General features: G+C 35.3%; 2 protein-coding genes across 6 annotated transcripts in view; one reads left to right on the top strand and one right to left on the bottom strand.

The window, feature by feature from the left end:
- The window catches only part of dpp6a (dipeptidyl-peptidase 6a), a 75,249-nt gene extending 55,591 nt beyond the window's left edge, over window positions 1-19,658 (top strand). For all 3 annotated transcript variants that reach the window (XM_077623964.1, XM_077623966.1, XM_077623965.1), the window contains exons 9-26: window positions 1,658-1,812; window positions 1,875-1,972; window positions 2,049-2,172; window positions 3,185-3,223; window positions 3,293-3,400; window positions 3,463-3,554; window positions 3,623-3,670; window positions 3,744-3,862; window positions 3,928-4,011; window positions 16,054-16,161; window positions 16,355-16,424; window positions 16,491-16,685; window positions 16,748-16,802; window positions 17,005-17,104; window positions 17,167-17,225; window positions 17,306-17,378; window positions 17,463-17,536; window positions 19,026-19,658. In XM_077623964.1, coding sequence (XP_077480090.1) covers window positions 1,658-1,812; window positions 1,875-1,972; window positions 2,049-2,172; window positions 3,185-3,223; window positions 3,293-3,400; window positions 3,463-3,554; window positions 3,623-3,670; window positions 3,744-3,862; window positions 3,928-4,011; window positions 16,054-16,161; window positions 16,355-16,424; window positions 16,491-16,685; window positions 16,748-16,802; window positions 17,005-17,104; window positions 17,167-17,225; window positions 17,306-17,378; window positions 17,463-17,536; window positions 19,026-19,175 — 1,751 coding nt within the window. In that variant the 3' untranslated portion in view covers window positions 19,176-19,658. The remainder of the gene's footprint in view (window positions 1-1,657; window positions 1,813-1,874; window positions 1,973-2,048; window positions 2,173-3,184; window positions 3,224-3,292; window positions 3,401-3,462; window positions 3,555-3,622; window positions 3,671-3,743; window positions 3,863-3,927; window positions 4,012-16,053; window positions 16,162-16,354; window positions 16,425-16,490; window positions 16,686-16,747; window positions 16,803-17,004; window positions 17,105-17,166; window positions 17,226-17,305; window positions 17,379-17,462; window positions 17,537-19,025) is intronic.
- A 70-nt stretch (window positions 19,659-19,728) lies between these two features.
- Window positions 19,729-27,403, bottom strand: ggh (gamma-glutamyl hydrolase (conjugase, folylpolygammaglutamyl hydrolase)). Of its 3 annotated transcripts, none has more exons than XM_077623969.1 (10): window positions 27,291-27,403; window positions 27,053-27,079; window positions 26,862-26,970; window positions 26,694-26,744; window positions 26,514-26,598; window positions 26,304-26,442; window positions 26,135-26,241; window positions 20,278-20,368; window positions 20,081-20,215; window positions 19,729-20,003 (listed from the first exon to the last, which is right to left on the bottom strand). In XM_077623969.1, the coding sequence occupies exons 1-10, from the start codon at window positions 27,319-27,321 to the stop codon at window positions 19,885-19,887; spliced, it is 894 nt and encodes a 297-aa protein (XP_077480095.1). In that variant the 5' UTR covers window positions 27,322-27,403; the 3' UTR covers window positions 19,729-19,884. The 3 variants fall into 3 exon arrangements, with proteins under 3 accessions (XP_077480095.1, XP_077480096.1, XP_077480094.1); XM_077623970.1 differs by having other exon boundaries at window positions 27,053-27,075; window positions 27,291-27,390; XM_077623968.1 differs by lacking the exon at window positions 27,291-27,403 and having other exon boundaries at window positions 27,053-27,220.
- Between the last annotated feature and the right edge of the window lie 295 nt (window positions 27,404-27,698).

Genomic DNA, 27,698 nt, shown 5'->3' with positions numbered 1-27,698 from the left:
TCGCACATCAGCCATCGTTTATATTGTAATGATAAATAGTAGTCCTGATAATAATAACACATTATAATATAAGGTCGGCGCGAACGGCCAAGGCTCCTCGAAATCTGCCCGGCGTTGATAAAAAGAAGAAAAGGGCGCCTGGCCTCGCCTTTGATGGCGGTGGCGTTTGCCGCCAGCTGTTTGCGTTCCCGCGGGCGCAATAAGCTTTGCCAACTGAAGATGTCAACTCTAGATTTGCTCCCTTTGAAGTGGGGAGGCGGCAGCGGGGGGGGCGTATTTGAATAAATTGACACCAGCGCACAATGGCGAGCGCCGGCGTAGCGACGCCATAGCGCCGCGTCCTCCCACAAAAGCCCCTCTAACGAGATTTACGGGGACGGCGGCGTTGGCGCGGCTTTTGTTTGGCGAGATGGCGGATAAAGCCAGCGCGGAGGAGGCAAACTTTTCATTTTCCAAAATAGACGGATAGCCAAGGTCGCCGGCGGACAAGGTTAGGGAAAAAATATATTAAAAAGAGGTGATGGAATCGTGGAAAAGTGAGCGTGTGAAATAACATACCATCTATATTTTTTGTAACAAATGCTATCGTACAATGAAAAAAAAAATGGTATTTGTTATTTATACCACAAAAAGTAATCAATTCATCCATTTTTAATGTAGTGCTTGACATAAAAATAAATAAATGCAACAGCAATTAATGTAAAATGAAAGCCAGAAAACCTGTGACAAACTTTACCGTAGCATCCAATGTTTTCCCTCCAATGTCATTCGTTAATTAAAAATAGAAATTTAATAAACAAAGCGAACGATGGCAAATGAGGCCGGGTGCTGCAATCGCGCCGCTTTTCCTCCACTCGACGTCTTAATTATGTCGAGAAACACGAAAAGATTGGAGCTCGCCGCCCTCTGCGTGTGCAAAAAGCAGCTTTCGCTCATTTGGATGCACGATAGCGGCGCGGCTAATTAGCCCAAACGAGCGGAGAGGCGTTCGGGACGACAATTATCCGGCGTTTGCCCGGGGAGAAAAAGACCATTAGCGGTCGTCGGGGTGGAGCCTCTCGCCGCCGCTTCCGCCGTCCTTGAGCGAAACGGCGGTCGGAACGCAATCGCCGGGTCACGCCGCCGAGAGCGCTTGCGGGGAATAAATTACAGCTCACCTTGAGCTGGACTGGTCGAGTGGAAGCCATTTTGAAATCATTATTGTGGGAAAAATGCAAAATGAGTGCAGGGAATGGGAACTTAAGCATCATGTGTCCCAGAAGGCAAAATGGAGTCCTGCAGGGGTCTATGTCAAGTACCTTAATGTTTGGAAAAGTTGACAGTTGACCAAATTAATGTACTAAAACTCCTCTTTGACTTTAGCATGAGCTCATGTGTTTATTTTATCATCGTAGAAGAATGTGCCATTCCAAAACACTTCATTTCTGCACTACCCGTGTAAGTCCAATGCTAACATCTAGTTGTTAACAGTGGAATTACACTCTGAATAAATTCCAAAGGATGACTTCATCCCTTAAAATACAGATTGTAACTGGCCATTAACCAAGGTTGGCACGCGCCTTCCATGATAGCCCATTAAAGACCAGTTGGCCGTCAAAACCAGCTGCGCTTACCAAACGACTGACTTCTTGTTTTATTGTCTCCGGTCTGATTCCAGAGGAGATCTTCCACTCCCACGTGGCCCACTGGTGGTCACCGGACGGCGCCCGCTTGGCGTACGCCACCGTCAACGACAGCTCGGTGCCCAAGATGGAGCTGCCCATGTTTACCGGGATGCCCTACCCCACGGGCAAGGAGTACCACTACCCGAAGGTGAGCCGTCAAGGGGTGGCTGCACCTGGTATCGCGCTAATCTGGCAGCGGCTGGTTTTCAGGCGGGCGAGGAGAACCCGGTGATCACCTTGTACGTGGTCAACCTCAACGGGCCTCTTCACACTATCGAGATGAGGAGACCGGATGACCCCCGATTGAGGTGAGGACGCCCACAAAATAGCCGGCAAAGTAAGACCACGGCACCAATAAGAGGTTGGACCGGATTGCCCTTTCAGCGAGTTCTACGTGACCATGGTCAAGTGGGCCACCACCACCAAACTGGCGGTCAACTGGTTGAACCGGGCACAGAACATCTCCATCCTGACTTTGTGTCAGGCCACGACGGGGGTGTGCACCAAGGTTAGTAGTTTCCTTTCACACAACACAAGATGTTTTCTCACGATCACCCTTTTTTTTTTACATACTAATTGAATGAAGACTCACATAAACTAAGTAAAAAAACAACTTACCGTATTTTCACGACTATAAGTCTTAAATTTTCTCCAAAATAGACAGGGCGCCTTATAATCTAGTGCGCTTTATATATGGACCAATACTAAAATTGTTATCACGATAAAATAAAATGAATCAGTCGATAGGGTACACCGACTCTACTATTTTCCCGTAGGAAAAGTACTGCGCAGTGACTGCTGGGATATGTAGTAGTTCTTTTGTCAATACACCCAATGGATTGTGGCCTGTATACATCGACATCAATACAGCTTGACGAAGCATGGAAAGCCCCGTTGGAAAAGTTACGCTAGCTACCAGCTAGCTACTATTTGCGAATGGATTGTGGCCGCCTGGACGAACGTATAAAACTTAGCGTTTTCGATCACTCATTTGGACAATTGTTCAATTCGGACACAGAAAATGAGGACTTTGATGGATTTGTGGGTGATGATGACGTGAGTAAGTTGTAAAATGGCTATATAAAGTACAACCCAACTCAGTTTTGCTTCCGTTGCCTTTTTAAAAACGTGTTTTTAGCGTCTGGGTGTAGCGTGCAAGAACTATATATCCCAGCAGTCACTGCGCACCGGAAATAGAGTCTGGGGCTGCTTCCGGTAGCCAGCGCTATTGCGGTTCGATATTTATATATAATATATATGCGTCTAAAAAAACGGTGCGTCCTTTGTGTGTTTAAAAATACAGAAATAGCACTTGTTACTAACACTGCGGCTAAAAATACGAATCGCCATATAGTCGTGAAAATACGGTATGTCACAACGTGGATTAAAGTCCTCAAAAATGACTCCATGGAAACTGAGTAGACTCGTGGTTTTTATCATGTGATGCGTTGGAAATTAAGAGCGGGTCAGCAAGTCCGACCCAAAGAAGCCAACGCTAACATCTCGCTTGTTCTCGACAGAAACACGAAGACGAGAGCGAAGGCTGGCTTTACCGGCAGGTGAAAACGCCGCCGGCTGACGGTCATGTTGCCCCGCCCATTGCACGCCTCAATTTGCGCGTCTCTTAGAATGAAAAGCCGCTGTTCTCCAGAAACGGCCAGAAGCTCTTCTTCACCCGGGCCATCCCGCAGGGCGGCCGCGGCAAGTTCTTCCACATCTCCATGTCCGTCTCGCAGGTGAGCGCTCGCCAACCTGGGCGCAAACGGCGCCGCCGGTCTGACCCCGCCCCCGCCGGCAGGCCAACGCCAGCGCCGACACGCTGCAGTCCATCACGTCCGGCGACTGGGACGTCACCGAGGTTCTGGCGTACGACGAGGAAAGCCGACTCATGTGAGCTAGCTCGGCGCGCGGCGTCTGGTTTTTCCACCGGCGCTCATTTCCCGTTTGTCCGTCTTCAGATACTTCCTGAGCACGGAAGACGGACCCAGGCGGCGACATCTATACAGGTGCCGCCCCGCCCACTTTGGAGGCCAGCTTCTCGGGAGTTTTTGGTTCCAAAGTGCTTGCCGCTGTTTTCAGCGCCGACACCTTCGGGTCCTTCAACCGCCGCTGCCTGTCATGCGGCCTGTCCGAGTCGTGCGGCTACGTGGGAGGCTCCTTCTGCCGCAACATGACCTACTTCCTGCTCCGATGTCGAGGTGCGTTCCGGCCGCTTTGCGCCTCGCGGCTCTGAGTTCTGAGCTTGGTGCCGACGTGATTTTAGGCCCGGAGGTGCCGTTCGTCAGCATTTATAAGACGAGGATGGACGAGGACCGCGCCGACGGCGACGACTTCGGGGACAAACAAAGTGAGTAAAGGGCTTTTTTTATTTTAAAAACGACCATGTATAGTAAGGCTTATTTTCTTAAAAAACGACATAGTATAGTAAGGCATTTTTATTCCAAAAAACGGCATAGTATAGTAAGGCTTATTTTCTTAAAAAACGACATAGTATAGTAAGGCTTTTTTATTCCAAAAAACGGCATAGTATAGTAAGGCTTATTTTCTTAAAAAACGACATAGTATAGTAAGGCATTTTTATTCCAAAAAAACGGCATAGTATAGTAAGGCTTATTTTCTTAAAAAACGACATAGTATAGTAAGGCATTTTTATTCCAAAAAACGGCATAGTATAGTAAGGCTTCTTTTGTTAAAAAGCGACATAGTATAGTAAGGCTTTTTTTGTTAAAAAACGACATAGTATAGTAAGGCTTATTTTCTTAAAAAACGACATAGTATAGTAAGGCTTATTTTCTTAAAAAACGACATAGTATAGTAAGGCTTATTTTCTTAAAAAACGACATAGTATAGTAAGGCTTATTTTCTTAAAAAACGACATAGTATAGTAAGGCATTTTTATTCCAAAAAACGACATAGTATAGTAAGGCTTATTTTCTTAAAAAACGACATAGTATAGTAAGGCTTATTTTCTTAAAAAACGACATAGTATAGTAAGGCATTTTTATTCCAAAAAACGGCATAGTATAGTAAGGCTTATTTTCTTAAAAAACGACATAGTATAGTAAGGCATTTTTATTCCAAAAAACGGCATAGTATAGTAAGGCTTATTTTCTTAAAAAACAACATAGTATAGTAAGGCTTATTTTCTTAAAAAACGACATAGTATAGTAAGGCTTATTTTCTTAAAAAACGACATAGTATAGTAAGGCTTATTTTCTTAAAAAACGACATAGTATAGTAAGGCATTTTTATTCCAAAAAACGACATAGTATAGTAAGGCTTATTTTCTTAAAAAACGACATAGTATAGTAAGGCATTTTTATTCCAAAAAACGACATAGTATAGTAAGGCATTTTTATTCCAAAAAACGGCATAGTATAGTAAGGCTTATTTTCTTAAAAAACGACATAGTATAGTAAGGCTTATTTTCTTAAAAAACGACATAGTATAGTAAGGCATTTTTATTCCAAAAAACGGCATAGTATAGTAAGGCTTATTTTCTTAAAAAACGACATAGTATAGTAAGGCTTATTTTCTTAAAAAACGACATAGTATAGTAAGGCATTTTTATTCCAAAAAACGACATAGTATAGTAAGGCATTTTTATTCCAAAAAACGGCATAGTATAGTAAGGCTTATTTTCTTAAAAAACGACATAGTATAGTAAGGCATTTTTATTCCAAAAAACGACATAGTATAGTAAGGCTTATTTTCTTAAAAAAACACATAGTATAGTAAGGCATTTTTATTCCAAAAAACGACATAGTATAGTAAGGCATTTTTATTCCAAAAAACGGCATAGTATAGTAAGGCTTATTTTCTTAAAAAACGACATAGTATAGTAAGGCTTATTTTCTTAAAAAACGACATAGTATAGTAAGGCATTTTTATTCCAAAAAACGGCATAGTATAGTAAGGCTTATTTTCTTAAAAAACGACATAGTATAGTAAGGCTTATTTTCTTAAAAAACGACATAGTAAGGCATTTTTATTCCAAAAAACGACATAGTATAGTAAGGCATTTTTATTCCAAAAAACGGCATAGTATAGTAAGGCTTATTTTCTTAAAAAACGACATAGTATAGTAAGGCATTTTTATTCCAAAAAACGACATAGTATAGTAAGGCTTATTTTCTTAAAAAACCACATAGTATAGTAAGGCATTTTTATTCCAAAAAACGACATAGTATAGTAAGGCATTTTTATTCCAAAAAACGGCATAGTATAGTAAGGCTTATTTTCTTAAAAAACGACATAGTATAGTAAGGCTTATTTTCTTAAAAAACGACATAGTATAGTAAGGCATTTTTATTCCAAAAAACGGCATAGTATAGTAAGGCTTATTTTCTTAAAAAACGACATAGTATAGTAAGGCTTATTTTCTTAAAAAACGACATAGTATAGTAAGGCTTATTTTCTTAAAAAACGACATAGTATAGTAAGGCATTTTTATTCCAAAAAACGACATAGTATAGTAAGGCTTATTTTCTTAAAAAACGACATAGTATAGTAAGGCTTATTTTCTTAAAAAACGACATAGTATAGTTAGGCATTTTTATTCCAAAAAACGGCATAGTATAGTAAGGCTTATTTTCTTAAAAAACGACATAGTATAGTAAGGCATTTTTATTCAAAAAAACGGCATAGTATAGTAAGGCTTTTTTATTCCAAAAAACGACATAGTATAGTAAGGCTTTTTTATTCCAAAAAACGACATAGTATAGTAAGGCTTTTTTATTCCAAAAAACGACATAGTATAGTAAGGCTTTTTTATTCCAAAAAACGGCATAGTATAGTAAGGCTTATTTTCTTAAAAAACGACATAGTATAGTAAGGCTTTTTTATTCCAAAAAACGGCATAGTATAGTAAGGCTTATTTTCTTAAAAAACGACATAGTATAGTAAGGCTTTTTTATTCCAAAAAACGGCATAGTATAGTAAGGCTTATTTTCTTAAAAAACGACATAGTATAGTAAGGCTTATTTTCTTAAAAAACGACATAGTATAGTAAGGCTTATTTTCTTAAAAAACGACATAGTATAGTAAGGCTTATTTTCTTAAAAAACGACATAGTATAGTAAGGCATTTTTATTCCAAAAAACAACATAGTATAGTAAGGCTTATTTTCTTAAAAAACGACATAGTATAGTAAGGCATTTTTATTCCAAAAAACGGCATAGTATAGTAAGGCTTATTTTCTTAAAAAACGACATAGTATAGTAAGGCATTTTTATTCCAAAAAACGACATAGTATAGTAAGGCTTATTTTCTTAAAAAACGACATAGTATAGTAAGGCATTTTTATTCCAAAAAACGACATAGTATAGTAAGGCATTTTTATTCCAAAAAACGGCATAGTATAGTAAGGCTTATTTTCTTAAAAAACGACATAGTATAGTAAGGCTTATTTTCTTAAAAAACGACATAGTATAGTAAGGCATTTTTATTCCAAAAAACGGCATAGTATAGTAAGGCTTATTTTCTTAAAAAACGACATAGTATAGTAAGGCTTATTTTCTTAAAAAACGACATAGTATAGTAAGGCATTTTTATTCCAAAAAACGGCATAGTATAGTAAGGCTTATTTTCTTAAAAAACGACATAGTATAGTAAGGCTTATTTTCTTAAAAAACAACATAGTATAGTAAGGCTTATTTTCTTAAAAAACGACATAGTATAGTAAGGCATTTTTATTCCAAAAAACGGCATAGTATAGTAAGGCTTATTTTCTTAAAAAACGACATAGTATAGTAAGGCTTATTTTCTTAAAAAACGACATAGTATAGTAAGGCATTTTTATTCCAAAAAACGGCATAGTATAGTAAGGCTTATTTTCTTAAAAAACGACATAGTATAGTAAGGCATTTTTATTCCAAAAAACAGCATAGTATAGTAAGGCTTATTTTCTTAAAAAACGACATAGTATAGTAAGGCTTATTTTCTTAAAAAACGACATAGTATAGTAAGGCATTTTTATTCCAAAAAACAACATAGTATAGTAAGGCTTATTTTCTTAAAAAACGACATAGTATAGTAAGGCTTATTTTCTTAAAAAACGACATAGTATAGTAAGGCATTTTTATTCCAAAAAACGACATAGTATAGTAAGGCTTATTTTCTTAAAAAACGACATTGTATAGTAAGGCATTTTTATTCCAAAAAACGGCATAGTATAGTAAGGCTTATTTTCTTAAAAAACGACATAGTATAGTAAGGCATTTTTATTCCAAAAAACGGCATAGTATAGTAAGGCTTATTTTCTTAAAAAACGACATAGTATAGTAAGGCTTATTTTCTTAAAAAACGACATAGTATAGTAAGGCTTATTTTCTTAAAAAACGACATAGTATAGTAAGGCATTTTTATTCCAAAAAACGGCATAGTATAGTAAGGCTTATTTTCTTAAAAAACGACATAGTATAGTAAGGCATTTTTATTCCAAAAAACGACATAGTATAGTAAGGCTTATTTTCTTAAAAAACGACATAGTATAGTAAGGCATTTTTATTCCAAAAAACGACATAGTATAGTAAGGCATTTTTATTCCAAAAAACGGCATAGTATAGTAAGGCTTATTTTCTTAAAAAACGACATAGTATAGTAAGGCTTATTTTCTTAAAAAACGACATAGTATAGTAAGGCATTTTTATTCCAAAAAACGGCATAGTATAGTAAGGCTTATTTTCTTAAAAAACGACATAGTATAGTAAGGCTTATTTTCTTAAAAAACGACATAGTATAGTAAGGCATTTTTATTCCAAAAAACGACATAGTATAGTAAGGCATTTTTATTCCAAAAAACGGCATAGTATAGTAAGGCTTATTTTCTTAAAAAACGACATAGTATAGTAAGGCATTTTTATTCCAAAAAACGACATAGTATAGTAAGGCATTTTTATTCCAAAAAACGGCATAGTATAGTAAGGCTTATTTTCTTAAAAAACGACATAGTATAGTAAGGCTTATTTTCTTAAAAAACGACATAGTATAGTAAGGCTTATTTTCTTAAAAAACGACATAGTATAGTAAGGCATTTTTATTCCAAAAAACGGCATAGTATAGTAAGGCTTATTTTCTTAAAAAACGACATAGTATAGTAAGGCTTATTTTCTTAAAAAACGACATAGTATAGTAAGGCATTTTTATTCCAAAAAACGGCATAGTATAGTAAGGCTTATTTTCTTAAAAAACGACATAGTATAGTAAGGCATTTTTATTCCAAAAAACGGCATAGTATAGTAAGGCTTATTTTCTTAAAAAACGACATAGTATAGTAAGGCATTTTTATTCCAAAAAACGACATAGTATAGTAAGGCTTATTTTCTTAAAAAACGACATAGTATAGTAAGGCTTTTTTATTCCAAAAAACGGCATAGTATAGTAAGGCTTATTTTCTTAAAAAACGACATAGTATAGTAAGGCTTATTTTCTTAAAAAACGACATAGTATAGTAAGGCTTTTTTATTCCAAAAAACGACATAGTATAGTAAGGCATTTTTATTCCAAAAAACGACATAGTATAGTAAGGCTTATTTTCTTAAAAAACGACATAGTATAGTAAGGCTTATTTTCTTAAAAAACGACATAGTATAGTAAGGCATTTTTATTCCAAAAAACAACATAGTATAGTAAGTCTTATTTTCTTAAAAAACGACATAGTATAGTAAGGCATTTTTATTCCAAAAAACGACATAGTATAGTAAGGCTTATTTTCTTAAAAAACGACATAGTATAGTAAGGCTTATTTTCTTAAAAAACGACATAGTATAGTAAGGCTTATTTTCTTAAAAAACGACATAGTATAGTAAGGCATTTTTATTCCAAAAAACGGCATAGTATAGTAAGGCTTATTTTCTTAAAAAACGACATAGTATAGTAAGGCTTATTTTCTTAAAAAACGACATAGTATAGTAAGGCATTTTTATTCCAAAAAACGGCATAGTATAGTAAGGCTTATTTTCTTAAAAAACGACATAGTATAGTAAGGCATTTTTATTCCAAAAAACGGCATAGTATAGTAAGGCTTATTTTCTTAAAAAACGACATAGTATAGTAAGGCATTTTTATTCCAAAAAACGACATAGTATAGTAAGGCTTATTTTCTTAAAAAACGACATAGTATAGTAAGGCTTTTTTATTCCAAAAAACGGCATAGTATAGTAAGGCTTATTTTCTTAAAAAACGACATAGTATAGTAAGGCTTATTTTCTTAAAAAACGACATAGTATAGTAAGGCTTTTTTATTCCAAAAAACGACATAGTATAGTAAGGCATTTTTATTCCAAAAAACGACATAGTATAGTAAGGCTTATTTTCTTAAAAAACGACATAGTATAGTAAGGCTTATTTTCTTAAAAAACGACATAGTATAGTAAGGCATTTTTATTCCAAAAAACAACATAGTATAGTAAGTCTTATTTTCTTAAAAAACGACATAGTATAGTAAGGCATTTTTATTCCAAAAAACGACATAGTATAGTAAGGCTTATTTTCTTAAAAAACGACATAGTATAGTAAGGCTTATTTTCTTAAAAAACGACATAGTATAGTAAGGCTTATTTTCTTAAAAAACGACATAGTATAGTAAGGCTTATTTTCTTAAAAAACGACATAGTATAGTAAGGCATTTTTATTCCAAAAAACGACATAGTATAGTAAGGCTTATTTTCTTAAAAAACGACATAGTATAGTAAGGCATTTTTATTCCAAAAAACGGCATAGTATAGTAAGGCTTATTTTCTTAAAAAACGACATAGTATAGTAAGGCTTATTTTCTTAAAAAACGACATAGTATAGTAAGGCATTTTTATTCCAAAAAACGGCATAGTATAGTAAGGCTTATTTTCTTAAAAAACGACATAGTATAGTAAGGCTTATTTTCTTAAAAAACGACATAGTATAGTAAGGCATTTTTATTCCAAAAAACGGCATAGTATAGTAAGGCTTATTTTCTTAAAAAACGACATAGTATAGTAAGGCATTTTTATTCCAAAAAACGACATAGTATAGTAAGGCTTATTTTCTTAAAAAACGACATAGTATAGTAAGGCTTATTTTCTTAAAAAACGACATAGTATAGTAAGGCATTTTTATTCCAAAAAACAACATAGTATAGTAAGTCTTATTTTCTTAAAAAACGACATAGTATAGTAAGGCATTTTTATTCCAAAAAACGACATAGTATAGTAAGGCTTATTTTCTTAAAAAACGACATAGTATAGTAAGGCTTATTTTCTTAAAAAACGACATAGTATAGTAAGGCTTATTTTCTTAAAAAACGACATAGTATAGTAAGGCATTTTTATTCCAAAAAACGGCATAGTATAGTAAGGCTTATTTTCTTAAAAAACGACATAGTATAGTAAGGCTTATTTTCTTAAAAAACGACATAGTATAGTAAGGCATTTTTATTCCAAAAAACGGCATAGTATAGTAAGGCTTATTTTCTTAAAAAACGACATAGTATAGTAAGGCATTTTTATTCCAAAAAACGGCATAGTATAGTAAGGCTTATTTTCTTAAAAAACGACATAGTATAGTAAGGCATTTTTATTCCAAAAAACGACATAGTATAGTAAGGCTTATTTTCTTAAAAAACGACATAGTATAGTAAGGCTTTTTTATTCCAAAAAACGGCATAGTATAGTAAGGCTTATTTTCTTAAAAAACGACATAGTATAGTAAGGCTTATTTTCTTAAAAAACGACATAGTATAGTAAGGCTTTTTTATTCCAAAAAACGACATAGTATAGTAAGGCATTTTTATTCCAAAAAACGACATAGTATAGTAAGGCTTATTTTCTTAAAAAACGACATAGTATAGTAAGGCTTATTTTCTTAAAAAACGACATAGTATAGTAAGGCATTTTTATTCCAAAAAACAACATAGTATAGTAAGTCTTATTTTCTTAAAAAACGACATAGTATAGTAAGGCATTTTTATTCCAAAAAACGACATAGTATAGTAAGGCTTATTTTCTTAAAAAACGACATAGTATAGTAAGGCTTATTTTCTTAAAAAACGACATAGTATAGTAAGGCTTATTTTCTTAAAAAACGACATAGTATAGTAAGGCTTATTTTCTTAAAAAACGACATAGTATAGTAAGGCATTTTTATTCCAAAAAACGACATAGTATAGTAAGGCTTATTTTCTTAAAAAACGACATAGTATAGTAAGGCATTTTTATTCCAAAAAACGGCATAGTATAGTAAGGCTTATTTTCTTAAAAAACGACATAGTATAGTAAGGCTTATTTTCTTAAAAAACGACATAGTATAGTAAGGCATTTTTATTCCAAAAAACGGCATAGTATAGTAAGGCTTATTTTCTTAAAAAACGACATAGTATAGTAAGGCTTATTTTCTTAAAAAACGACATAGTATAGTAAGGCATTTTTATTCCAAAAAACGGCATAGTATAGTAAGGCTTATTTTCTTAAAAAACGACATAGTATAGTAAGGCATTTTTATTCCAAAAAACAGCATAGTATAGTAAGGCTTATTTTCTTAAAAAACGACATAGTATAGTAAGGCTTATTTTCTTAAAAAACGACATAGTATAGTAAGGCTTATTTTCTTAAAAAACGACATAGTATAGTAAGGCATTTTTATTCCAAAAAACGACATAGTATAGTAAGGCTTATTTTCTTAAAAAACGACATAGTATAGTAAGGCATTTTTATTCCAAAAAACAACATAGTATAGTAAGGCTTATTTTCTTAAAAAACGACATTGTATAGTAAGGCATTTTTATTCCAAAAAACGGCATAGTATAGTAAGGCTTATTTTCTTAAAAAACGACATAGTATAGTAAGGCTTATTTTCTTAAAAAACGACATAGTATAGTAAGGCATTTTTATTCCAAAAAACAACATAGTATAGTAAGTCTTATTTTCTTAAAAAACGACATAGTATAGTAAGGCATTTTTATTCCAAAAAACGACATAGTATAGTAAGGCTTATTTTCTTAAAAAACGACATAGTATAGTAAGGCTTATTTTCTTAAAAAACGACATAGTATAGTAAGGCTTATTTTCTTAAAAAACAACATAGTATAGTAAGGCTTATTTTCTTAAAAAACGACATAGTATAGTAAGGCATTTTTATTCCAAAAAACGACATAGTATAGTAAGGCTTATTTTCTTAAAAAACGACATAGTATAGTAAGGCTTATTTTCTTAAAAAACGACATAGTATAGTAAGGCATTTTTATTCCAAAAAACGGCATAGTATAGTAAGGCTTATTTTCTTAAAAAACGACATAGTATAGTAAGGCATTTTTATTCCAAAAAACAGCATAGTATAGTAAGGCTTATTTTCTTAAAAAACGACATAGTATAGTAAGGCTTATTTTCTTAAAAAACGACATAGTATAGTAAGGCATTTTTATTCCAAAAAACGGCATAGTATAGTAAGGCTTATTTTCTTAAAAAACGACATAGTATAGTAAGGCTTATTTTCTTAAAAAACGACATAGTATAGTAAGGCATTTTTATTCCAAAAAACGGCATAGTATAGTAAGGCTTATTTTCTTAAAAAACGACATAGTATAGTAAGGCATTTTTATTCCAAAAAACGGCATAGTATAGTAAGGCTTATTTTCTTAAAAAACGACATAGTATAGTAAGGCATTTTTATTCCAAAAAACAGCATAGTATAGTAAGGCTTATTTTCTTAAAAAACGACATAGTATAGTAAGGCTTATTTTCTTAAAAAACGACATAGTATAGTAAGGCATTTTTATTCCAAAAAACGACATAGTATAGTAAGGCTTATTTTCTTAAAAAACGACATAGTATAGTAAGGCTTATTTTCTTAAAAAACGACATAGTATAGTAAGGCATTTTTATTCCAAAAAACGGCATAGTATAGTAAGGCTTATTTTCTTAAAAAACGACATAGTATAGTAAGGCTTATTTTCTTAAAAAACGACATAGTATAGTAAGGCATTTTTATTCCAAAAAACGGCATAGTATAGTAAGGCTTATTTTCTTAAAAAACGACATAGTATAGTAAGGCATTTTTATTCCAAAAAACAGCATAGTATAGTAAGGCTTATTTTCTTAAAAAACGACATAGTATAGTAAGGCTTATTTTCTTAAAAAACGACATAGTATAGTAAGGCATTTTTATTCCAAAAAACGGCATAGTATAGTAAGGCTTATTTTCTTAAAAAACGACATAGTATAGTAAGGCATTTTTATTCCAAAAAACGGCATAGTATAGTAAGGCTTATTTTCTTAAAAAACGACATAGTATAGTAAGGCTTATTTTCTTAAAAAACGACATAGTATAGTAAGGCATTTTTATTCCAAAAAACAGCATAGTATAGTAAGGCTTATTTTCTTAAAAAACGACATAGTATAGTAAGGCTTATTTTCTTAAAAAACGACATAGTATAGTAAGGCATTTTTATTCCAAAAAACGACATAGTATAGTAAGGCTTATTTTCTTAAAAAACGACATAGTATAGTAAGGCTTATTTTCTTAAAAAACGACATAGTATAGTAAGGCATTTTTATTCCAAAAAACGGCATAGTATAGTAAGGCTTATTTTCTTAAAAAACGACATAGTATAGTAAGGCTTATTTTCTTAAAAAACGACATAGTATAGTAAGGCATTTTTATTCCAAAAAACGGCATAGTATAGTAAGGCTTATTTTCTTAAAAAACGACATAGTATAGTAAGGCATTTTTATTCCAAAAAACGGCATAGTATAGTAAGGCTTATTTTCTTAAAAAACGACATAGTATAGTAAGGCATTTTTATTCCAAAAAACGGCATAGTATAGTAAGGCTTATTTTCTTAAAAAACAACATAGTATAGTAAGGCTTATTTTCTTAAAAAACGACATAGTATAGTAAGGCTTATTTTCTTAAAAAACGACATAGTATAGTAAGGCTTATTTTCTTAAAAAACGACATAGTATAGTAAGGCATTTTTATTCCAAAAAACAACATAGTATAGTAAGGCTTATTTTCTTAAAAAACGACATAGTATAGTAAGGCATTTTTATTCCAAAAAACGGCATAGTATAGTAAGGCTTATTTTCTTAAAAAACGACATAGTATAGTAAGGCATTTTTATTCCAAAAAACGGCATAGTATAGTAAGGCTTATTTTCTTAAAAAACGACATAGTATAGTAAGGCTTTTTTATTCCAAAAAACGGCATAGTATAGTAAGGCTTATTTTCTTAAAAAACGACATAGTATAGTAAGGCTTATTTTCTTAAAAAACGACATAGTATAGTAAGGCATTTTTATTCCAAAAAACAACATAGTATAGTAAGGCTTATTTTCTTAAAAAACGACATAGTATAGTAAGGCATTTTTATTCCAAAAAACGGCATAGTATAGTAAGGCTTATTTTCTTAAAAAACGACATAGTATAGTAAGGCATTTTTATTCCAAAAAACGGCATAGTATAGTAAGGCTTATTTTCTTAAAAAACGACATAGTATAGTAAGGCATTTTTATTCCAAAAAACGACATAGTATAGTAAGGCTTATTTTCTTAAAAAACGACATAGTATAGTAAGGCATTTTTATTCCAAAAAACGACATAGTATAGTAAGGCATTTTTATTCCAAAAAACGGCATAGTATAGTAAGGCTTATTTTCTTAAAAAACGACATAGTATAGTAAGGCTTATTTTCTTAAAAAACGACATAGTATAGTAAGGCATTTTTATTCCAAAAAACGGCATAGTATAGTAAGGCTTATTTTCTTAAAAAACGACATAGTATAGTAAGGCATTTTTATTCCAAAAAACAGCATAGTATAGTAAGGCTTATTTTCTTAAAAAACGACATAGTATAGTAAGGCTTATTTTCTTAAAAAACGACATAGTATAGTAAGGCATTTTTATTCCAAAAAACGACATAGTATAGTAAGGCTTATTTTCTTAAAAAACGACAAAAAATGACCATGTTTAGTAAGGCTTTATTTATATTTTTAGAGCCTCATTATGCACATGCTACTTTGATACACCGTTGAAGTGTGGTGCATTATGCTAACGTTCCGTGCATTCCACCCCATTCCCTGCTTATTGTGGCAAAAACAACATTAACATCGACCTTGCGCGTGCGGGTGTTTGTCCACCGCCGCGTAATCTGATTACATCTCACGCGGGATGTTTTGTCATGAAATTACACGCGTCAACAGCGCCTGATAATTCAATGATGAAAGCGGGTGCCGCGGCGCTTCAACGGCACGCACTTCTGACCAGCCAAATTTGGTTTACAAAGCAGGACTTTCTTTCATTTGGTGCACCTGAACACAGTTGCAAAATAATACTTAAGCCCGCGCCTCACCGTTCTTGGCACCAAACACTAAGAAAGGCTTTTGAAAAATGCTTGACGCCTAACGAAGAGTATTTTTGTGTCAGGTATGGCGGAGGTGCACAAATTGGAGAACAACGACGTGCTGAGGAAGACGTTGGACAACATGCAGATGCCCGTCGCCGAGTACCAGGAGATCAACGTGGACGACTACGGTACTTTGATTTCTTTCCTTTCATTGAGCGTACTAAACATACAGAAAGGAGTCCAAGTCCACCAGGACGAAGGACGTGAACTTTAATGGTCTACATTTTGGGATCAGTAAAGACGGGTGATCTAGAATTGAAATCGCCATTTGCTCGAATGACGTCAAAACGTAGTCTGTCATTTTTTGTCTTTGTTTGGCAGCCCTGTCGATGCAGATCCTGAAACCCGCCGGTTTCGTGGAGACGTCGCACTACCCTTTGCTGCTCATCATGTAAGAAGCGCCACGCCGTCTAACGCCGACCGCCGCGTCACCGAGCCCGCCGTCTTCCGCTGGCAGCGACGGCAGCCCCGGCGGCCAGAGCGTATCCGAACGCTTCGCCGTGGATTGGGCCTCGGCGTTGGCGAGCGGCTTCGGCGCCGTGGTGGCGCGCTGCGACGGCCGCGGCGCCGGCTTTCGGGGGACCGACCTGCTGCACCGGGTCCACAAGAGGCCCGGCGTCCTGGAGGAACTGGACCAACGGCAGGCTATCAGGTGAGGGCGCCGCCGAAGACGCCAACGTTAACGGACGCTAACGCTTTTGCGTCTTATGACAGCTTCATGCTGAAGGAGCCGTACATTGACAAGACCCGAGTGGGAGTTTTCGGAAAGGTAAGCTTAACATTTTCATCCATTTTTGGAGTGAAGTGTCCTAGATTAATGCCTCAGTTTGTTTAGCTTGACTTTGATTTCTTAAATAATACATTTAAATACACAAGATTGTAGCCAAAGTCTAATTTGTTAGTAATAATGAGCTGTTTGTGAAAACACAACACGAAACAAGTACAATTCATTTCCAATGTTTATTCCTCAGGAATACGGCGGCTACGTGACGGGCTTGTTACTCAGCGGCGACCAATCTCCCGCCAGATGCGGCGCTGTCCTGTCGCCCATCACCGACTTTGAACTATACGGTGAGTCCTTCTTCTTGGGACACCAGACCGAGCTCCATCTTTTGCCGTCCTCCTTCTTTCAGCTTCGGCCTTCTCCGAGCGATACCTGGGGATGCCCAAACCGGACCCTCGGGTCTACGCGGTACCGTCACCGTCCCGCCTGTCCGCCGGCCATGATTGGACACCTTTCTCAAGCGACCTCTTTGCTCTTTTCCCTCACAGATGTCCAACTTGGCGCACCGGGCGGCTCAGTTCTTGGACAAGAAGTTCCTCATCGTCCACCCGACGGCGGACGGTAAGAACGCGGAACCTAGAATTGATTGATTGATAAAGAAAGGACGACACATGTCAATGACTCTTGCGTTTGTCTTTATTGCAGAAAAAGTTCACTTCCAGCATTCGGCCAAACTCATCGCTCAACTCATCCACGAGAAGGCCAACTACACGTTGCAGGTAAGTTCCAAACTTTACGTGCTGCTTTTGTGTAAGAAGACCAACACGTGTTGGTCTTCTTACACAAAAGCAGCATGTTTCTTTTGTGTAGCAAAGTGTCAACCACGTAAAGTGGAGGGCGTTTGCGACACAAAAGGGACACCTTACTTACTATACACGTGGTGGTTTTCTTACGTGAAACCACCACGTGTAGTAAAATGTGTTATGTGTAAGAAAACAACTATGTTTAGCACGGCTTGCCTTGCTAAACATAGTTGTTTTCTTACACATAACACACTTTACTACACGTGGTGTTTTCGTGTAAGAAAACCACCATGTGTATAGTAAGTAAGGTGACCCTTTTGTGTCGCAAACGCACTCCACTTCACGTGATTGACACTTTGCTATACGTGGTGGTTTTGTGTTGGAAGACCACCACGTATAGCAAAGGTGTGTTTGCTACACTAAAGAGATACCTTACTATACAGGGTGGTTTCTTCACATGAAACCACCTTGTATAGTAAAGTGTCTCTTGTGTAGCAAACACACCTTTGCTATATGTGGTGATTTTCTAACACTAAACCACCACGTGTAGTAAGGTGAGTGTCTTGTGTGAGGCAAACACACTCCACGTGGAGTGTTTGCCACACACGAGACACACACCACTACACGTGGTGGTGTTAGAAAACCACCACGTATAGTGGTGTGTGTCTTGTGTGTGGCAAACATACTTCACGTGGAGTGTTTGCCTCACACAAGAGACACCTCACTATATGTGTAGTGAGGTGTCTCGTGTGTGGCAAACGCATTTCACGTGAAGTATGTTTGCCACACAAAAGAGACACCTCACTACATGTGTAGTAAGATGTCTCTTTTGTGTGTTTGCCACACACAAGACACACACCTTACTACACGTGGTGGTTTTCTAACACCACCACATGTAGTGTGGTGTGTCTCTTGTGTGTGGCAAACACACTCCAAGTGAAGTGTGTTTGCCACACAAAAGAGACACCTCACTAAATGTGTAGTAAGGTGTCTCGTGTGTGGCAAACACACTTCATGTGAAGTGTGTTTGCCACACACAAGACACACACCTTACTACACGTGGTGGTGTTAGAAAAACACCACCACGTGTAGTAAGGTGTGTGTCTTGTGTGTGGCAAACACACTTCACATGGAGTGTGTTTTCCACACACAAGAGACACTTTACTATCCGTGATGCTTTTCTTACACGAAACCACCATGTATAGTAAGGTGTCTCTCTTGTGTGGCAAACACACTTCACGTGAAGTGTGTTTGCCACACAAGAGAGACGCCTTACTATACATGGTGGTTTCGTGTAAGAAAAGCACCACGGATAGTAAAGTGTTTTGTGTAACAAAAACGACCACGTGTATAGAGCAAGGCGCCTTTTTTTAAGTGTAGCAAACACACTTTGCTACACAAAAATAAAAGACACCTTGGTATACACGTGGTGGTTTTCTTACACCGACGCACTTACCTTTTTCAGATTTACCCGGACGAAGGTCACTTCATCCACAACGAGGCCACCCGGCAGCATTTGAGCCAATCGCTGGTCAACTTCTTCGAGGAGTGCTTCCGGCTACCGGAGCGGCCGTCCGACGAGGACGAGGACGAAGACGCTGAAGACGACGATTAGCTCCTGACGAGAAACGCCAAACTAAAAAAGAGTGACATTTTACAGGACTGCGCTTCAATGTGGACGGATCCAAATGTTTATAAGATAGCGCACAATCAAATCATCTGTTTTAAAAGTATTAAAAGACGCGTTGAATATACACACTTGCACTTTGTCCATCAGTGAGTCGACTAAATGTTACTTTTTGTCACCTGACGGCCTTATTTTACAGTTAGCTAACATACAAAGTACCTTTACCATTAGCATTTTTAGTCTACAGTATTATTTCTTTAAATTACTGCTCACACTAAACCTGGGAAACAATTTTGTACATAAAATCACAACGCTAACAGTTTTTGGAAAAGGCTGACTCTATATTTGAAACAAATACACCAGTACTTTTATCGCTAACTATACAAAAGACAAGCTAATTTGGTTTTATTTTAAACGGTGGCATGAAGGTACTTGTTGAAAAGTCTCCAATAAAAACGTCCATGTTTAGAACTCTTGTCTTCCTGTCTATTTTTTTTTCTAAGACTTACATTTTACGACAAATAATGACCAGTGCAGCACATTTGGATAAATTAAACCCTGAGTTTATTTTAATTACAAGCAGCTTACATATGTTTACATTGAAAATGACAACTTACGAACATGACTAGAGTAATACTTTAAAAAAAATCTATTTTGCCGAGTACCCAAGCGACATTTGAGGTTTGTACGTTGCGTGTTAGAAATAGTAAAGTTGCTGAAAGATGCTTTTGCTGCTGCCTTTGACGGGACTGAAGTTGTAAATGAGCGCCTGGTTTTCCTCCTCCTTGCTGGCAAATTTGTGGAAGTTTTTGCGAGCTGCGACGACAAAGACAAGCGTGGGTTTTTGGTCTATTTTAGTGACGCAATGTGGGTGTTCGAGTCAATTTTCCTACCTTCTCCGATGAAGAACTCGGCCATGAAGAAGGTGAGGCGGACCGCCATCGGAGTACGCGTCACGTACGGCAGTCTCCACTCGAAAGCGTTTTTCTCGGGGTGCCACTGCGTGCCGTAGATCGGGTAGTCGAACGCTGTGTTAGGTGGGAAATGAAGGTAAGATGAAGATGGAGGGGGAAAGAATCGGTGGCGGTACCTTCCACCGTGGAGAGGAACTCGGTTATGCCGTCCGTGTTGGTGGAGAGAACTTTGTAGAAGGAGCTCAGTGTGTCGCTGCTGTTGAAATCCTTCAAAATAGGAGAAAAGTATTGTAAGGCTTTTTTCTGAAAAAATGACATTAAGTACAGTAAGGCTTTTTTTGTTAAAAAAACGACATAGTATAGTAAGGCTTTTTTGTTAACAAACGACATAGTATAGTAAGGCTTTTTTGTTAACAAACGACATAGTATAGTAAGGCTTTTTTTCTTAAAAAACGACATAGTATAGTAAGGCTTTTTTTCTTAAAAAACGACATAGTATAGTAAGGCTTTTTTTGTTAACAAACGACATAGTATAGTAAGGCTTTTTTTGTTAACAAACGACATAGTATAGTAAGGCTTTTTTTGGTAAAAAACGACATAGTATAGTAAGGCTTTTTTCTTAAAAAACGACATAGTATAGTAAGGCTTTTTGGGTTAAAAAACGACATAGTATAGTAAGGCTTTTTGGGTTAAAAAACGACATAGTATAGTAAGGCTTTTTGGGTTAAAAAACGACATAGTATAGTAAGGCTTTTTGGGTTAAAAAACGACATAGTATAGTAAGGCTTTTTGGGTTAAAAAACGACATAGTATAGTAAGGCTTTTTGGGTTAAAAAACGACATAGTATAGTAAGGCTTTTTGGGTTAAAAAACGACATAGTATAGTAAGGCTTTTTGGGTTAAAAAACGACATAGTATAGTAAGGCTTTTTGGGTTAAAAAACGACATAGTATAGTAAGGCTTTTTGGGTTAAAAAACGACATAGTATAGTAAGGCTTTTTGGGTTAAAAACGACATAGTATAGTAAGGCTTTTTGGGTTAAAAAACGACATAGTATAGTAAGGCTTTTTGGGTTAAAAAACGACATAGTATAGTAAGGCTTTTTGGGTTAAAAAACGACATAGTATAGTAAGACTTTTTGGGTTAAAAAACGACATAGTATAGTAAGGCTTTTTGGGTTAAAAAACGACATAGTATAGTAAGGCTTTTTGGGTTAAAAAACGACATAGTATAGTAAGGCTTTTTGGGTTAAAAAACGACATAGTATAGTAAGGCTTTTTGGGTTAAAAAACGACAGTATAGTAAGGCTTTTTGGGTTAAAAAACGACATAGTATAGTAAGGCTTTTTGGGTTAAAAAACGACATAGTATAGTAAGGCTTTTTGGGTTAAAAAACGACATAGTATAGTAAGGCTTTTTGGGTTAAAAAACGACATAGTATAGTAAGGCTTTTTGGGTTAAAAAATGACATAGTATAGTAAGGCTTTTTGGGTTAAAAAACGACATAGTATAGTAAGGCTTTTTTGGTTAAAAAACGACATAGTATAGTAAGGCTTTTTGGGTTAAAAAACGACATAGTATAGTAAGGCTTTTTGGGTTAAAAAACGACATAGTATAGTAAGGCTTTTTTGGTTAAAAAACGACATAGTATAGTAAGGCTTTTTGGGTTAAAAAACGACATAGTATAGTAAGGCTTTTTGGGTTAAAAAACGACATAGTATAGTAAGGCTTTTTGGGTTAAAAAACGACATAGTATAGTAAGGCTTTTTTGATTAAAAAACGACATAGTATAGTAAGGCTTTTTGGGTTAAAAAACGACATAGTATAGTAAGGCTTTTTGGGTTAAAAAACGACATAGTATAGTAAGGCTTTTTGGGTTAAAAAACGACATAGTATAGTAAGGCTTTTTGGGTTAAAAAACGACATAGTATAGTAAGGCTTTTTGGGTTAAAAAACGACATAGTATAGTAAGGCTTTTTGGGTTAAAAAACGACATAGTATAGTAAGGCTTTTTGGGTTAAAAAACGACATAGTATAGTAAGGCTTTTTGGGTTAAAAAACGACATAGTATAGTAAGGCTTTTTGGGTTAAAAAACGACATAGTATAGTAAGGCTTTTTGGGTTAAAAAACGACATAGTATAGTAAGGCTTTTTGGGTTAAAAAACGACATAGTATAGTAAGGCTTTTTGGGTTAAAAAACGACATAGTATAGTAAGGCTTTTTGGGTTAAAAACGACATAGTATAGTAAGGCTTTTTGGGTTAAAAAACGACATAGTATAGTAAGGCTTTTTGGGTTAAAAAACGACATAGTATAGTAAGGCTTTTTGGGTTAAAAAACGACATAGTATAGTAAGGCTTTTTGGGTTAAAAAACGACATAGTATAGTAAGGCTTTTTGGGTTAAAAAACGACATAGTATAGTAAGGCTATTTGGGTTAAAAAACGACATAGTATAGTAAGGCTTTTTGGGTTAAAAAACGACATAGTATAGTAAGGCTTTTTGGGTTAAAAAACGACATAGTATAGTAAGGCTTTTTGGGTTAAAAAACGACATTATAGTAAGGCTTTTTGGGTTAAAAAACGACATAGTATAGTAAGGCTTTTTGGGTTAAAAAACGACATAGTATAGTAAGGCTTTTTGGGTTAAAAAACGACATAGTATAGTAAGGCTTTTTGGGTTAAAAAACGACATAGTATAGTAAGGCTTTTTTGGTTAAAAAACGACATAGTATAGTAAGGCTTTTTTGGTTAAAAAACGACATAGTATAGTAAGGCTTTTTGGGTTAAAAAACGACATAGTATAGTAAGGCTTTTTGGGTTAAAAAACGACATAGTATAGTAAGGCTTTTTGGGTTAAAAAACGACATAGTATAGTAAGGCTTTTTGGTTAAAAAACGACATAGTATAGTAAGGCTTTTTGGGTTAAAAAACGACATAGTATAGTAAGGCTTTTTGGGTTAAAAAACGACATAGTATAGTAAGGCTTTTTGGGTTAAAAAACGACATAGTATAGTAAGGCTTTTTGGGTTAAAAAACGACATAGTATAGTAAGGCTTTTTGGGTTAAAAAACGACATAGTATAGTAAGGCTTTTTGGGTTAAAAAACGACATAGTATAGTAAGGCTTTTTGGGTTAAAAAACGACATAGTATAGTAAGGCTTTTTGGGTTAAAAAACGACATAGTATAGTAAGGCTTTTTGGGTTAAAAAACGACATAGTATAGTAAGGCTTTTTGGGTTAAAAAACGACATAGTATAGTAAGGCTTTTTGGGTTAAAAAACGACATAGTATAGTAAGGCTTTTTGGGTTAAAAAACGACATAGTATAGTAAGGCTTTTTGGGTTAAAAAACGACATAGTATAGTAAGGCTTTTTGGGTTAAAAAACGACATAGTATAGTAAGGCTTTTTGGGTTAAAAAACGACATAGTATAGTAAGGCTTTTTGGGTTAAAAAACGACATAGTATAGTAAGGCTTTTTGGGTTAAAAAACGACATAGTATAGTAAGGCTTTTTGGGTTAAAAAACGACATAGTATAGTAAGGCTTTTTGGGTTAAAAAACGACATAGTATAGTAAGGCTTTTTGGGTTAAAAAACGACATAGTATAGTAAGGCTTTTTGGGTTAAAAAACGACATAGTATAGTAAGGCTTTTTTGGTTAAAAAACGACATAGTATAGTAAGGCTTTTTTGATTAAAAAACGACATAGTATAGTAAGGCTTTTTGGGTTAAAAAAACGACATAGTATAGTAAGGCTTTTTGGGTTAAAAAACGACATAGTATAGTAAGGCTTTTTGGGTTAAAAAACGACATAGTATAGTAAGGCTTTTTGGGTTAAAAAACGACATAGTATAGTAAGGCTTTTTGGGTTAAAAAACGACATAGTATAGTAAGGCTTTTTGGGTTAAAAAACGACAGTATAGTAAGGCTTTTTGGGTTAAAAAACGACATAGTATAGTAAGGCTTTTTGGGTTAAAAAACGACATAGTATAGTAAGGCTTTTTGGGTTAAAAAACGACATAGTATAGTAAGGCTTTTTTGGTTAAAAAACGACATAGTATAGTAAGGCTTTTTTGGTTAAAAAACGACATAGTATAGTAAGGCTTTTTGGGTTAAAAAACGACATAGTATAGTAAGGCTTTTTGGGTTAAAAAACGACATAGTATAGTAAGGCTTTTTGGGTTAAAAAACGACATAGTATAGTAAGGCTTTTTGGTTAAAAAACGACATAGTATAGTAAGGCTTTTTGGGTTAAAAAACGACATAGTATAGTAAGGCTTTTTGGGTTAAAAAACGACATAGTATAGTAAGGCTTTTTGGGTTAAAAAACGACATAGTATAGTAAGGCTTTTTGGGTTAAAAAATGACATAGTATAGTAAGGCTTTTTGGGTTAAAAAACGACATAGTATAGTAAGGCTTTTTGGGTTAAAAAACGACATAGTATAGTAAGGCTTTTTTGGTTAAAAAACGACATAGTATAGTAAGGCTTTTTTGATTAAAAAACGACATAGTATAGTAAGGCTTTTTGGGTTAAAAAACGACATAGTATAGTAAGGCTTTTTGGGTTAAAAAACGACATAGTATAGTAAGGCTTTTTGGGTTAAAAAACGACATAGTATAGTAAGGCTTTTTGGGTTAAAAAACGACATAGTATAGTAAGGCTTTTTGGGTTAAAAAACGACATAGTATAGTAAGGCTTTTTGGGTTAAAAAACGACATAGTATAGTAAGGCTTTTTGGGTTAAAAAACGACATAGTATAGTAAGGCTTTTTGGGTTAAAAAACGACATAGTATAGTAAGGCTTTTTGGGTTAAAAAACGACATAGTATAGTAAGGCTTTTTTGGTTAAAAAACGACATAGTATAGTAAGGCTTTTTTGGTTAAAAAACGACATAGTATAGTAAGGCTTTTTTGGTTAAAAAACGACATAGTATAGTAAGGCTTTTTTGGTTAAAAAACGACATAGTATAGTAAGGCTTTTTTTGTTAAAAAACGACATAGTATAGTAAGGCTTTTTTTTGTTAAAAAACGACATAGTATAGTAAGGCTTTTTTTGTTAAAAAACGACATAGTATAGTAAGGCTTTTTTTGTTAAAAAACGACATAGTATAGTAAGGCTTTTTTTGTTAAAAAACGACATAGTATAGTAAGGCTTTTTTTGTTAAAAAACGACATAGTATAGTAAGGCTTTTTTTGTTAAAAAACGACATAGTATAGTAAGGCTTTTTTTGTTAAAAAACGACATAGTATAGTAAGGCTTTTTTTCTTAAAAAACGACATAATATAGTAAGGCTTTTTTTGTTAAAAAACGACATATTATAGTAAGGCTTTTTTCCCTAAAAAACGACATAGTATAGTAAGGCTTTTTTTTCCTAAAAACGGTATAGTATAGTAAGGCTTTTTTCCTTAAAAAACGGCATAGTATAGTAAGGCTTTTTTTCTAAAAAACGGCATAGTATAGTAAGGCTTTTTTCCTAAAAAACTACATATTATAGTTAGGCTTTTTTCCCTAAAAAACTACATATTATAGTAAGGCTTTTTTCCCTAAAAAACGACATAATATAGTAAGGCTTTTTTTTCCCTAAAAAACGGCATAGTATAGTAAGGCTTTTTTTCCTAAAAAACGGCATAGTATAGTAAGGCTTTTTTTTCTTAAAAACGGAATAGTATAGTAAGGCTTTTTTTTCTTAAAAACGGTTTAGTATAGTAAGGCTTTTTTTCTTAAAAAATGGCATAGTATAGTAAGGCTTTTTTTCCTATAAAACGACATAGTCTAGTAAGGCTTTTTTCCTAAAAAACGGCATAGTATAGTAAGGCTTTTTTTCCTATAAAACGACATAGTCTAGTAAGGCTTTTTTCCTAAAAAACGACATAGTATAGTAAGGCTTTTTTTTGTTAAAAAACGACATAGTATAGTAAGGCTTTTTTGTTCAAAAACGACATAGTATAGTAAGGGTTTTTTCTTTAAAAACGACTATGTATGGTAAGGCTTTTTCACGCCCCGGCCATTTCAAGTGGATGAATGGTCAATACCTCGACTGCCAAACTCCAGCGGTGAGAGTTCTCGGTAAGCGGATCCAGCGCCAGGGCGTTCATCAGTTCGTCCGGGAAGTTGCGGAACATCCTGCTCCCTTTGGCCTCTGTCAAGCAAATATGAAACAAAACACATTAACAGAAGCCACATTTGAGGCGCTCTTTCTACCTTTGGTGAAGTCGAGCGGCAACGACACGCCACTGGTGTTGGTGCGCGTGAGGAGCGAGACGCCGTTGGTCAACAGCAGCAGCTGTTCCAAGCCCAGACACGTCCCCCAGATGGGAAAGTAGTCGCCCTTGGCATTGGCCTGCGCAGGAGGTCCAACATCCGGTCGGACAACGGCGTCTCCGGGTCGAACGGCGCCGTCTCGTCTCTTACCTCCAGGGCCATCTCATAAAATATCTTGGCGCTGCGTTGGTATCCCGATGAGAAGATGCTGGCTCCTCCCCCCGGGAAAAGGACGCTGGTGACAAAAAAACCCAAAATAGACGCGTGTCAGGGGACTACAAGTCTTTACATTTCACTCATAAGAAGCATTATTTTTAATGTTGTACTTACCCATTCATGGATCGAAAAAGTCTCCTGTACTCGTCATCCGGCTGGTTGATCCTGGACAAAAAAAGACATTTGAATTCAATGATATTATCTCGAAAAAATAGGGGAAATTTTTTTTCCCCTATTTTTTAAAAAAATACAGTATTTTTTCAAAAAATACAGTAAACTGACATGATGGGAACCACTCTGGCACCTGCCGACTCCAGAAACTTGACGTAGGAAGAAGCGATGTAAGCGGTTCGGTTGTCTTTCGGCGTGAACAGATCTTGCGCCAGGACACCTTTAAAAAGCAACATTTGTCAACAAAAGAGTTCCGATTGCTTCAAAATGGAGCTAAGACGATTTTTAGAAGACAAACTCACCGATAATAGGCTCATCATTGCTGCTAGCTTGCGTGGAGTGGAGCGGCACCAACGTCAAAACAAGGAAGTACAGAGAAAACGTGAATACAAACATTTTGCCTCGAGACAGCCAAAAGTACAACGATGCGTTTCGGGGGCAGCGATCTTTCTCTACTGCCACGCGCTCGGCTAAATACATAGAGATATACTCGACGGTATCTGGGAAAAGGCGAAAATAAATCAATTAAAGGTCGCTTACCTTTAGACTTTGGACCGAGGCTGTCTAGCATAGCACGTCTGGAGCATGGCGTTAACCCGGAAGTTGGGGGAAGCCACTTCCGTTGGCCGGACGACACATTAAAAGTACGGAGTGATACTGCAATAGGAGATGCGCAAAGGGGAGCAGCGATGTAAATATTAGACATAATAGTTATGTAGCATTTCATTTATAACTGATGATTGCATTTGGGAGCTTTGTGATTGTTGTTTTCTTTTTCTTGATAGATTGAAACATTCAGGAATAAAAGAAGCTTTTTAATCTAGAGAAACTATTAACCAATTCAGGATAATGATGACATTGGACTGAAGTTAACGCTTAAAAACACTTTATATATTATTAATATATAATATTACAAGTATATTGATGTACTCCATTTGGTTTCATCCT

This window comes from Stigmatopora argus, chromosome 17, assembly GCF_051989625.1.
Source record: "Stigmatopora argus isolate UIUO_Sarg chromosome 17, RoL_Sarg_1.0, whole genome shotgun sequence".
In the NCBI taxonomy this organism is placed as follows: domain Eukaryota; kingdom Metazoa; phylum Chordata; class Actinopteri; order Syngnathiformes; family Syngnathidae; genus Stigmatopora; species Stigmatopora argus.
This window is presented reverse-complemented; position numbering and strand designations above follow the sequence as displayed.

What these genes read in the sequence shown, in the direction of transcription:
- ggh (XM_077623968.1), bottom strand. Translation starts at nt 27,146, where the DNA reads ATGTTTGTATTCACGTTTTCTCTGTACTTCCTTGTTTTGACGTTGGTG. An exon ending in CTTTTTCGATCCATGAATGG is followed by an intron (nt 26,599 to 26,693) that starts GTAAGTACAACA and finishes TTTTGTCACCAG; the next exon opens with CGTCCTTTTCCCGGGGGGAG. An exon ending in GTTCCTCTCCACGGTGGAAG is followed by an intron (nt 20,216 to 20,277) that starts GTACCGCCACCG and finishes CACCTAACACAG; the next exon opens with CGTTCGACTACCCGATCTAC.